Source organism: Onychostoma macrolepis, chromosome 22 (genome assembly GCF_012432095.1).
Source record: "Onychostoma macrolepis isolate SWU-2019 chromosome 22, ASM1243209v1, whole genome shotgun sequence".
NCBI lineage: Eukaryota > Metazoa > Chordata > Actinopteri > Cypriniformes > Cyprinidae > Onychostoma > Onychostoma macrolepis.
In genome coordinates this window covers 12,879,926-12,892,308 of record NC_081176.1, presented here as the reverse complement: position 1 = coordinate 12,892,308, position 12,383 = coordinate 12,879,926, and the positions used below count along the sequence as shown (strand labels likewise).

General features: G+C 37.5%; 1 protein-coding gene across 2 annotated transcripts in view; it reads right to left on the bottom strand.

The window, feature by feature from the left end:
• The window catches only part of LOC131529786 (uncharacterized), a 137,930-nt gene that overhangs the window by 16,032 nt on the left and 109,515 nt on the right, over nt 1–12,383 (bottom strand). For both annotated transcript variants that reach the window (XM_058759681.1, XM_058759682.1), the window contains 8 exons: nt 4,870–5,043; nt 4,559–4,729; nt 3,389–3,562; nt 3,027–3,203; nt 2,715–2,885; nt 1,804–1,977; nt 1,417–1,587; nt 241–414 (listed from right to left, as the gene is read on the bottom strand). In XM_058759681.1, coding sequence (XP_058615664.1) covers nt 241–414; nt 1,417–1,587; nt 1,804–1,977; nt 2,715–2,885; nt 3,027–3,203; nt 3,389–3,562; nt 4,559–4,729; nt 4,870–5,043 — 1,386 coding nt within the window. The remainder of the gene's footprint in view (nt 1–240; nt 415–1,416; nt 1,588–1,803; nt 1,978–2,714; nt 2,886–3,026; nt 3,204–3,388; nt 3,563–4,558; nt 4,730–4,869; nt 5,044–12,383) is intronic.

The window sequence follows — 12,383 nt, the reverse complement described above, 5'->3', positions numbered from 1 at the left end:
CATGGAAAGTGTGAAAATGTGTTAATAATTGCATTTTAATTTTTAAAAATCTCACCCCACAGATAAGCAACAAATTAGACTGAAATTAGATTAGAAATTAATTAGATTTTTTTATATTTCATAGAATAGAAATGTACAAAAATAATTGCAGCCTCCATAGACTTAATCATTTGTCATGACAAATGAACATTTATAAATGTATGTTATCATGTAGAAATATAAATAAATGAAGATACACACTTCAGTTTCTCTAATCTGCATTGTGTGTTTTCCAGCAGAGGACAGATCTTCTCAATTCCTGAGTCTCCGAGTTTATTTCCACTCAGATCCAGCTCCATCAGGTTTGAAGGGTTTACATTAAATGCTGAAGTCAGAGCAGCACAACCTTCTTCTGTAATATTGTTATTACTCAGCCTGCAGAGGAAGAAAAAGACAGGAAATATTCTTCAGTTTATCTCAAAACCTTCTTTAATGAACAGTAATGACATTCTTCATTGCTTTTGCTTGTATTGTTATTTGTAAGCTGCTCTTATATCTGCAAAGTTAATAAATACAACATTTTCATCTTAACCAGTTATTGAATGTAAAACATAAAAGAAAATGTTATATATTAAAGATACTTCGGCCTCATATTATATTAGGTGTCTTTGACTACTATGTACTTACATCAAAAAAGATGAATTGTTAAGTACAATGTTGTGCTCAAGGCAATATAAATTACATCTGTTCATCACATAAATCAATCAAGTCTCTTCAGAAAATTTGGACTAGTTTTATGATCTTTTTATGAACTTTTTGAAGCATAAAAATGGTACTGGTCCAGACTGTCAATGAAGGGACAGAATTTGCTCAGATTTCATTAAAAAATATCTTAATTTGTGTTCCGAAGAAGAACGAAAGTCTTACGAGTTTTGAATGACACGAGGGTGAGTAAATTATGACAGAATTTTCATTTTTGTGTGAACTATCCCTTTAAATCTGATGCCTATATAAAAAATACATTCATGCATGCAAAATTGTGATGCTGCTTAAACTGTCTCCATATTTAATCCTGCTGTATTATCTACTCCACAATCTCGTATATCTACTGTTCTTTTACTGAAGCTCCCTCTGCACCTATACCTTTCTGGCAGTTATTTGACTTGTGCCTGGTGCTGAGGAACAGCTGAAGTGTACGCCTAAAACATCTCTCTTGTGTTGTGTTTGTAAAGAGACAGTTCTGTGTCTAAATAAACGCAATTCTTGTGAAGAAAAATAAGTCAGAAACAGCAGATGTGAGCGGGTGGCCAAGCTCCGCTCCTGCAATAACAGCACTATATCAGTTTAAATGTTAGTACATAGTAGCTGATGACACTTAATATAAAGAGGGCCTGATACCTCCAAAACAGGAATTTGAAGCTTATGTGAAATACTCACTGAAGTTTGTTGAGCTGACAGTGTTTGTCCTTCAGTAGAGCAGCGAGATAATTCACTAATTTTATGTCAAGTTTATGTCCACTCAGATTAAGCTCTCTCATAAATAAGGGATTTCTACCCATAATTCCAGGCACATACTGACAGGCTTTCTCTGCAGCAGGACTCAAAAACCTGCAGAAGAGAAGATGAAGCAGGATTCAATTCAACAGAACTTGGTGTAATCAATAGTCAGTTTTTCAGTCTTGAAATCACTTTGAAACAATATGCAGCACAATTCGTTGTTGAATCAAAGTTAGTGAAATGACACTCTATAAATAATTCACCTTCCTATTAGGTGAATTTTGTATCATTTGTATCATTATTTTGTATAATTTCATCACGTCTCACCTCAGTGTCTTCAGTTGACAGTTTGGATCCTGTAGTAAATCATTGAGCTCCTTCACTCCTGATTGTCCAGGATCATTTCCTGTGAGATCCAGCTCTATCAGGTGTGAAGGGTTTGATCTCAGAGCTGAAGCCAGAGCTTTATAACCTTCTTCAGTGATACTGCAGTCTGAAAGTCTAGAGAAGAGGATTTGAAAATCAGATTGAAATTTATTATACAGTTAATATCACTGCAAAAAAGATTTTGTATAAAAAATTCAAATGCATTTCATTTTCTCTTCCTGATTAGTGAAGAAAAACAGTCAAAAATGAATGGATGAAACATTTATATAGCGCTTTATTGTGTATTGCTATACACCCAAAGCGCTTTACAATCATATAGGGGATCTCTCCTCAACCACCACCAGAGTGCAGCATCCACTTGGATGATGCGACAGCAGCCACAGGACAACGGCGCCAGTGCGCTCACCACACACCAGCTACAGGTGGGGAGGAGAGAGAGATAGAGCCAATCAAGTGGGTGGGGATTATTAGGAGGCCATGATAGACAAGGGCCAGTGGAGGCAATTGGGCCAGGACACCGGGGTTACACCCCTACTCTTTTATGATGAGTGTCCTGGGATTTTTAATGACCACAGAGAGTCAGGACCTCGGTTTAACGTCTCAACCGAAAGACGGTGCTTTTTTACAGTATAGTGTCTCCGTCACTATACTGGGGTATTAGGACCCACACAGACTGCAGGGTGAACACCCCCTGCTGGCCTCACTAACACCTCTTCCAGCAGCAACCTAGTTTTCCCAGAAGGGCTCCCATCCAGGTACTGACCAGACTCAGCCCTGCTTAGCTTCGTGGGCAACCGGTCTTGGGCTGCAGGGTGATATGGCTGTGGCAAAAAATGGTTCATTGAACTCACCTGAGTTTCTGCAGTGTGCAGTTTGTATTTTCTAATCCGTTCTGGAGTTTCTTCACTCCTGAATCCTGCAGATTATTGTTGCTCATGTCAAGTTCTTTCAGACTGGAGTTTGATCTCAGGACTGTAGCGAGAGCTGAACAGCTTTCCTCTGTTAGACCACACTTACGCAGACTAAAATATTAAACATGAGAGGATGAATTTACCAGCACAAAGTTCTTGATTCCAACATTCAGTTATTACTGAGAATTATGTTTTTATTACCTGATGCTTTTAACATACTTATCTACAATAGCAAATTAACACAATACTCACGTCAGTGTGTTGAGTTTACAGTGTTTATCCTGCAGTAGAGCAGCGATCTGATTCACTCGTGTGTCTCCTAGTTCATGTTCACTCAGATTCAGCTCTCTCAGGAGTAACGGGTTTTTAATGTGAAGAACTTCAGTCAGATATTTACAGGCTTCTTCTGCATCAGGACTTTGCAACAACCTGCACATAATAGAAGTACATTGATATTACCTGCCATACAGTGATTCATGTTCACAATGTTGTGAAAGGGACTCATTTCAGGGAGTCATTTCAAAGCTTTTATAAATGTCTTTTTGACAATTTAATTTTCTTGAAGCTAAGATATTTTTAGGACTGTTGAATGTTATTATTTTAATATCACTCACCTCAGTGTCTTCAGCTGACAGTTTGGATCCTGTAGTAAATCATTGAGCTGCTTCACTCCTGATGGTCCAGGATCATTTCCTGTGAGATCCAGCTCTATCAGGTGTGAAGGGTTTGATCTCAGAGCTGAAGACAGAGCTTTATATCCTTCTTCAGTGATCCTGCAGTCTGAAAGACTAGAGAAAATAAAAACACAAACTTAAATTAACATTGCAGCTGAGATTAATTCAACATTGTAATATCAATAAATATGACTAAATCACTCTACAGTTTACCTTATCAGATATGCCACCATTTTATTCTGCTAAGATTAATTTATTATATAATGATGACCAGGAATCTGTTATTGTTGAATATGTGTGAGAGTTTGTTCTAAATTTAATCTTAAATTTCGATTATTAATTCATACAGGTTATTATAAAGATGAAAGCAGGTGAAAGTGTGTGTGTGTGTGTTTGTTTGTGTGTGTGTGTGTGTGTGTGTGTGTGTGATGGTAAAGGCCAACCCAAAGTTAAAATAACTAATTATTTATAATAAAACTAAAGTCCTAAGCTTTCACTTTCTTAATTACTGTAATGTATCAATACAAATACAATTATATGCCTCTAAATTTTGTATAAATTTAGTCCATTCTGTTTCTTAAGGAAACAATTTAAAACATAGCATAAGGCTAAAACTGCACCTTATCTCTGCATTGAAAGCACATTATATGACACAGTTCTCAGTACTTCATCAAATAAATGAGCTGCACCTGAGACACAGATTACCCAGACAAACACACTGATTTAGGCTGATTGACAGAAGTCATTTTCACAAAGGGCTAAAAATTCATATTCAGTAAAATTTTGGACTTTAAGCTAGAGCCTAAAATTCACTAAAAGGAGGCAAAAATTAATTTTGTATCAATAATTGTGGAACTTAATTATTCAAGAGTAAAAATTGATGCACCCTCTGTTATTCAATGTCACTTAGCCATCAATTCATAATTTTATGTGATGGCTGAGGGCATGTTAACAAAGTGTGAATCTTGTTGGTCGGCCAGGTTTCTTTACAATTCAATGGAAAAAAGAACACCTCTCCATAATAAAAAAAATACAAATAAATCACACTGACATAATGTGAATGTTCATGTTGGCTTAAATGAACAGCAGTTTATGGTAAAATGTACTCACTTGAGTATCTTCAGCTCACATACACGCTTCTTCAGTCCCTCACAGATCTCTTTGACTCCTGAATCCAGCAGACGGCTGTTGTTCAGGTTCATCTCTTTCAGGATGGTTTTGGAGGAGAGAACAGTAGCTAGAACTGAACAGCTTTTCTTTGTCAGCTCACAATTATTCAGCCTGAACACAAAAAACAGAATTATTATTCAGCGCATATTCAGCACACAACAGATCAGCAGATCTTCATATTTGCTCACATATGTCACTGACAGTCTTTGGTAATCATAGAAGTTATAACGTATAAACTCATGTTCACTCACTTGATTTTCTGCACTTTACTATGAGAGTCCATCAAAAGAGCAGAGAGCTTCTCCCCATCCAGATCTCCTAATTTATCTTCACTCAGATCCAGTTCTGTCAGAAGTAATGGACTTATTTGCAGAACTTCAGTAAGATACTCACACGCTTCCTCTGCTGCACGACTTTTCAAAAACCTACATGAAGTAGAAGACAATTTTAGATGAGATAATCTTGTAATTTTATACCTTTGCTGCTCCCATCCTGCTTACAGGTGGAGTTCAGCAAACACAGCTCATCCACACTAATATGTTTTCATAGTTTGTGTATTACGGTGATGTTGCTTTTGGTTTTTAGTTGTTTCTAGAGTTTGGAATTGGTTTCTAAAGCATTCCTTTTAGGTTTTAGTTTTACACCCATAAAATAATGCTCACAGAAGGCTTTATGCAGAATTTATTAAGAATTAATAGAATTTTTTCTTTAATGAATAATTTTTTTAAGATGTCAAATATATTTTTAATTTTGTACAGATTGAAGAGAATCTGTTATTAGTCAATGTAAACAATCCTTTTTGGTGTGTGAAAAATGAATAAAATTGCTTAATTGTAATGTTTAGAGGACATTATGTGATGTTTGAATATTTATTGCATTTGTGTAAATAAATAAATTTATTGACAATTGCTTAACTTGTTTATCGTTTGAGGAATTATAAAATTTTCATCAAGTTTTCATCAGTGCTGTAGAAGTGTAGCAATTGATTGCACTATTAATGTGCTGTTAATACAATGAGTTTATGGCTTATGCAAACAAATAGTTCCAAATCTGATCAATTTGAAATGAAATAACTACAAACGAGAAAATGTTTTTTGGTTTTTTCATTTGTACAAAAAACAAACAAAACAAACAAAAAAACGAAAAAAGGAGATGCTGATAAACGGATAATGGTTAAACGACTTCAAAATGTGTTTTCCCCATGTGGGAGGTCATGGCACGCCCCTTTCAGCCGACTACTCAACCAAATGTGAGCACGTGACGTCATCCTCGGTTCGTTCAACAAAATAATAGTCCTCTTCTGCTGTACGGGGCGGGTTCTAGATCGGCCTTTCTTCTGTGCAACCTATCGCGTTACGCAGAAATATTTATTTCAGAAATTTTAATCAGCACAGAGCCTATTTTATTTAGCTGTGACTGTAGTTAAATCTGTACGGCGAAGCTGCGCTACCCATAGACAGTGCAGAACAGAAGAGGAACACAGATTTTTTTTTTTTTTTTTTTTAAATAGAGGGGGGTGTGTCATTTTGATTGACGGGTAATTTTCTCTTTTTTCTCTTTCTACTATATTTATCCACTCCATGTCAGAGCTTTTGTATCTTACATACATTGGAAACGTGCACTCATTTTTAATTATTACAATTTTTAACATTTTATACATTTACATTTAATCATTTAGCAGATGCTTTTATCCAAAGTGGTTTACAAATAAGTGCTGTGACAAGTCTTGAGTGAAGTGAAGTGAAGTGACAAATCAGATTATAACTGATCATTAATTAATTGTTAGTCTATATTTATGATTATTGCAAAGTCATCCAAACTGGCTGGAATCAAATGGAATCAAAACACAAAATGTCGGGGGGATCACGTGACCCTTCGACGGCGATGCAGGCTTAGTCTTTCGCTCTGCTCACTTTGCCACATATTGTATGATCCTGTCAGTAAAATTTGAACCACTCTGCATTGGACCCATCATGAGTGCTAAGGCAGACAAAGGGGATCGGAAAAGAGAGATTGAGCAATCGCCAATGAAGAAAAAATTCAGAGATTCCGCCATCTCCAGAGAAGACCTCGACGATGCTATCGCTAGCCGTATTGAACTAGCATTTAAACAACAGCAAAACACTTTGAATTCGGTTGTGAATTCGGCAGTAAGAGATGCGATGGACTCTGTACTGATTCCAGCATTGCGCGAACTGCGTGAGGACATACAAGCGACCAACAAGTCTGTTAAAGAGCTAAGAGAGGAGTTTGAGGCCATAACTACCGGCGAAGCAGACACGTGACGCGTTGATTCTGTGCAAGCTGATGCACGTGAGGATAGGAGGGCAGTCACGGACGTGAAATCAGCTGGAGCGACTCACCGAGAAGATGACGGATATGGAGGACAGGTGCAGGAGGAACAACGACGACTGGTGGGGCTGCCAGAGGGGCTGAGGGATCCGACGCGGCTGGTTTCCTCAGAGTTCATCTTCCCAAGTGGATTCCTTCCTTGAGGGGCCGTGACATTGAGATTGACCGGGCGCACCGCATGTATGACGGAGGAGAGGCTCCGATCGACGCGCACTCTTATCTTTCGTGTACTGAGATGGCATGACAGATCTGATATCCTGAAGGGTGCTCGGCAGGCCTATCCGTGAAATGCGCACAGAACAATGTTACACTACTATTTTTCCCGACTTTAGTCCAGCTACAGCGATCAGGAGAAAGGCATTTGGTCCGGTTTTGAAGAAGATGACAGCGCTTGGCCTCCAGCCCTTCCTCATCTATCCGGCGGTGGTTAAACTACGGCACAAAGGGGAACAGAAAAGCTTCGATTCCCCTCAAGCGGAGGATTTTATCGGCTCCCTGTCTCAGCAGAAGACATATGCCGCGGCTCTGCGGGCGGCGACGGGGAACAGCGGCCGCTATCTCTCCGGTCCAGCGGGAGGAACTTGATAGCCGGGATGGACATGGTTCTAGCTGCCCAGTAGGGGATGATGGTAGGATGGACATGGACGCTTGCTAAGTCTATTTTTTGCTTTTTCTTCTCTCCTCTCTACTACCGAAATATTGTCCCTATATATCCGGTACAACGATCTCGTTGCTGGTAAGACTGACACTCCTTTTTTTCTCTCTCTCTCTCTTTGGAGGGGACTAATTGAGAGTGGGTTTAATTAAAAATATTTTTGGCTTGGTGGGCCTTTCGGGAGACATGTCTTGCGTTGAGTGGATCGGTCACGAACCATCACTATTTTTGTTGCTCAGTCAGACCTATGTTCTCGGTAATGTGCGGTCTGAGTTGTTCCTCGTTATAGTTGTTGGTTGTTCAGGTTTTTATGTTGTTTTTACTTTTTACAACAGACATTTATACTGTTATTTATTTTACCTTATTTCTAAAGGGATTTTTCTTCTAGGAGGTTTGGTATCTAAAATGCACGTCAGCGTTTACATGCTATTTACAGAATGGAAGTGCTTTTGTTTTCATTTATTGAATACAATTTAGGGATTGTGAATATTCAATGCATACTCTAAATATTTTATCACTGAATGTGAATGGTTTAAATTCCGCTGTTAAACGAACCCGTGTGTTAGAATATATAAGTCTATTTCCTGTGCCCTAATTCAAGAGACGCATTTAAAACAATCTGACGTGGCACGTTTTCAGAATAAATATTATAAATTAGTGGCTTTTTCCTGCGCTCAAAATAAAACTAAGGGGGTGCTTATCCTTGTTAATCGAAAGTTAAATTTAACAATTGAACACCTTGGTAGTGATGAGAAGGGTAGATTTGTGTTTATCCGATGCAAAATATATAATAATAGGCTAGCATTGGTCTCTATTTATGGTCCGAATGAGACAGACAGTGCGTTCCTTACACAGATTTCAAAACATTACTTGAGCAGACTGACTGCCCATTAGTTGTGGGTGGGGATTTTAATGCTGTCATAAATCCTGCTTTAGATAAATCTCAATTTGATACAACAGCCAATCCATCTTCTAAATTACTGAATAAATTTATCACGGAGCTCAACTTAATCGATCTTTGGAGAATTCAGAATACTAAAGCTAAGGACTTCACTTTTTTCTAATAGACATAAGACTTTCTCTAGGATAGACTACATATTTCTCAGCCCATCTTTAATTTCGTAATTCCTCCATCTCTATATTACCAATTTTAATATCTGATCATTCTGCTGTGTTGTGCAGTGTTCCTCTTTTCGATGTTAAAGCCAAAGCCCTAGATGGCGCTTTAACATATCATTATTAAGTAATCAGACTTTCATTACTTCATTAAAAGAATATATTAAGGAATTTCTTGAAATCAATATGCCCTCTGATGTGGATCCTCAAATAATGTGGGAATCGACTAAATGTGCCATACGAGGATTCTGTATATCTTTTCTTCTACTCTTGCCAAAGCGAAAACTTACCAATTTACACAATTAGAAAATAAAATACAATCATTGCAAAACCTACAAAAACAACATTTTACTGAGCAACAGGCTACACAGTTGTCCTCTTTAAAAGAAGAATATGATTTACTTTCACACTCAAAGGCGGAATTTATTTTACATAGGACTAGGCAAAAATATTATTTTGAATCAGAGCGACCTAGTCATTTATTGGCCCTTAGGTTGAAAGAATGCGAGTCTAAGGCATATATTAGCGCAATAAAATCATCGGATGATCAGGTCACCATGAATCCTCGGCAATTAATGACATATTTAAAGGTTTTACATGAATCTGTATAAAGCGAAACAGATTTTGATGAACCAATTTGTAAGCAGTATTTAGATAAATTGGAACTGCCTCGGATCTCACAGATGGATAAAGAATCTTTGGAGGCCCCATTAAGTTTGGAGGAGCTTCACGTCTCTCTAAAAAGCCTTCAAAAGGGCAAATCGCCAGGTCTAGATGGTCTCCCCCCGGAATTATATTTAGAAATTTGGGATTTGGTAGGGACACTTATGCTTAATTCATTTAATTTTGCGATTGAACATGGGGTTTTCATAGAGATCAAAAACATCACTGATTTCATTACTTCTTAAAAAGGGAAAGACCCATTAGATTGTTCCAGCTACAGACCGATTTCGCTTATCCCATGTGATCTTAAAATCTATGCTAAAGTTTTTGCTTTTCGTATGGAGAAGGTAATTCATAGTTTGATCAAGGAGGACCAAACTGGTTTCATCAAGGCGCAATGCATCTGACAATATCGTCGACTCCTTCATATTCTGGACTTTGCAGACTCCCACCCGACCCCTTGTGCGGTCTTTTCACTTGATGCAGAAAAGCCTTTGACAGGCTAGAGTGGAATTATATGTGGGCAGTTCTGCAATGTTTCGCTTCGCGAACACTTCATTTCTATGATTAAGACATTATACCACTCACCTGCAGCATCAGTCATAACTGGTAATATTATTTCCCCGTTCCCTTTGCAGCGGGTACAAGGCAGGGATGTCCGCTTTCCCCTTATTGTTTTGTCTATCTCTTGAACCCTTAGCACAAGCCATCAGGAAATCTGAAGTATCGATTAAGATTCATGATCATAATCATAGTATTTCGTTATACGCTGATGATATTATTCTATATTTAGACCACTTTGATGTTTCAGTCTCTAGTGTAATTAAGGAATTTGATCATTTTAGTAGCTTATCAGGATATAAAATAAATTGGAGCAAATCTGCTTTAATGCCAATTAACAATGTTAAAGTCAATTCTTCTATTCCTCATTTATCCCTATTAAGGAATCTTTCATCTATTTGGGCATTACCATATATAAAAACATTCATAAGATTGCCAGAGACAATTTTAATAATATCTTAGTTAAAGTCAAAAATGACATTCAAAGATGGAAGAATCTTAAAGTCTCTCTTCAAGGAAGAATTTTCACTGTTAAGATGAATTTGTTACCTCGATTTAATTTTTTTTTCTCTATGCTACCACTTTCTCCCCTTCCAGGTTACTTTAAGGAGATTAACTCCATAATTTCTAAATTTATCTGGAATGATAAATGCCCCAGAATTAAACTTACCACATTACAACATCCTAATAGCGCAGGAGGACTGGCTGTACCAAATTTTGAATTGTATTATTGGTCGCTCCAGCTTAAGGCTCTTCATAATTGGGTTGATCCTCAATCTACAGTTTCTTGGAGAGTGATTGAAGCTGACAAGGTTAAACCAAATAGACTCCAAGATATGTTATTTACTGGCACAGGAAAAAAAGGGGATAAGTATAAATTTGGTCCGGTTGTGGCCAACTCTATTAAAATCTGGAAAACGGTGGAACGTCGGATAGGAGGAACCTTCAAATTTTGTAATAGTACACCTTTATGGCACAATTTTAATTTTGTATGCGGAAATCGTCCATTTGTCCAACCCTCTTGGTCCTCTTTAGGTGTAAACACATGCGGTGATATATATGATAACCAGGGCCTATGTTCATTTCAGACATTAAGAACCAAATTTTGTCTACCAGCATCCGCATATTTTGTCTTTCTTCAGTTACGTTCTGCTCTCAAAGCGTATGGAGTTCCTTGGGCATCTCCCATCTCCTCTCATCCTATGCAAGATTGGATTGCACTATCTGTTGGTCGGCCGTCTGTTTCTTTAATATATAATAAGATTATTGATTGCGTTACAAAACCTCTTTCTATTAAAACTATTTGGAATAGGGAATTATCTGACCTTAATTTATCTGTCAACTGGGAGAGAGTGTGGTCTAATCTCAGTTTAACATCTAAAAATCTGGCTCATCGTCTTATTCACTTCAAAGTCATTCATAGAGCATACATAACTCCTTACAAAAGATTTAAAATGAAACTACAACCGAATCTCAACTGCCATATATGTAACACTACATCATCAGGTACTTTTCTGCATATGTTTTGGGAATGTCCTGTCGTCATCAGTCTATGGACACATGTAAACCTGGTTTTATCATCCTTATTGCAAATGGATTGGTCTGTTAATCCAAGTTTGTGTCTTCTTAATGATGATTCTGATCTCTGTATAACCTCAATGCAAAAGAGAATGATGTTTGCTGGTTTTACAGCTGCGAAGAAGACAATAATACAAAACTGGTTTACACCGCACATGTGTGGAAAAACATATTGGATCCGTAGTCTCCTGCACATAGTGGCTTGTGAATGTACAACAGCACGAATCAATGGGGCCAAGCCTTCTACCATCGATGCTTGGCAGTGTTTTCTTTTTGTTATACGTGACTGTATAAAGGAGTGACTTTTGTGTTTTTCTTGCCTTTCCCTCTTTCCCTCCCTTTGATTGGACTTTGAGATATTGAGTATGTGTCTGTTGTTGTTTTTTATTTTATTTATTTATTTATTTATTTTTATTTTTATTTTTATTTTGGATGTTATGTATAAAAAAAAAATTAAAAAAAATGTTGATAACAAAAAAAAAAAACACAAAATGTCGAAAATGAATCAAAATATCCCTATAGGATTTACCTCAATTCGAGCACAATTGTTTTAGACAATACGCTCAGTTTGTTTTGGACATGGGATGATAATTGCAAATAGCCTACTGTAAATGCAAATTGGCTGAGGGTGGATTTAATTTTTGAAAGTGAATGTGAAGTGACGTGTCGCCAAGTATGGTGACCCATACTGAATTTGTGCTCTGCATTTAACCCATCCAAGCGCACACACACAGCAGTGAACACACACACACGGAGCAGCGGGCAGCCAATCCACCGACAATTCCTGCCGGACCTGAGACTCGAACCCACGACCTTCGGGTTAAAAGGCCGACTCTCTAT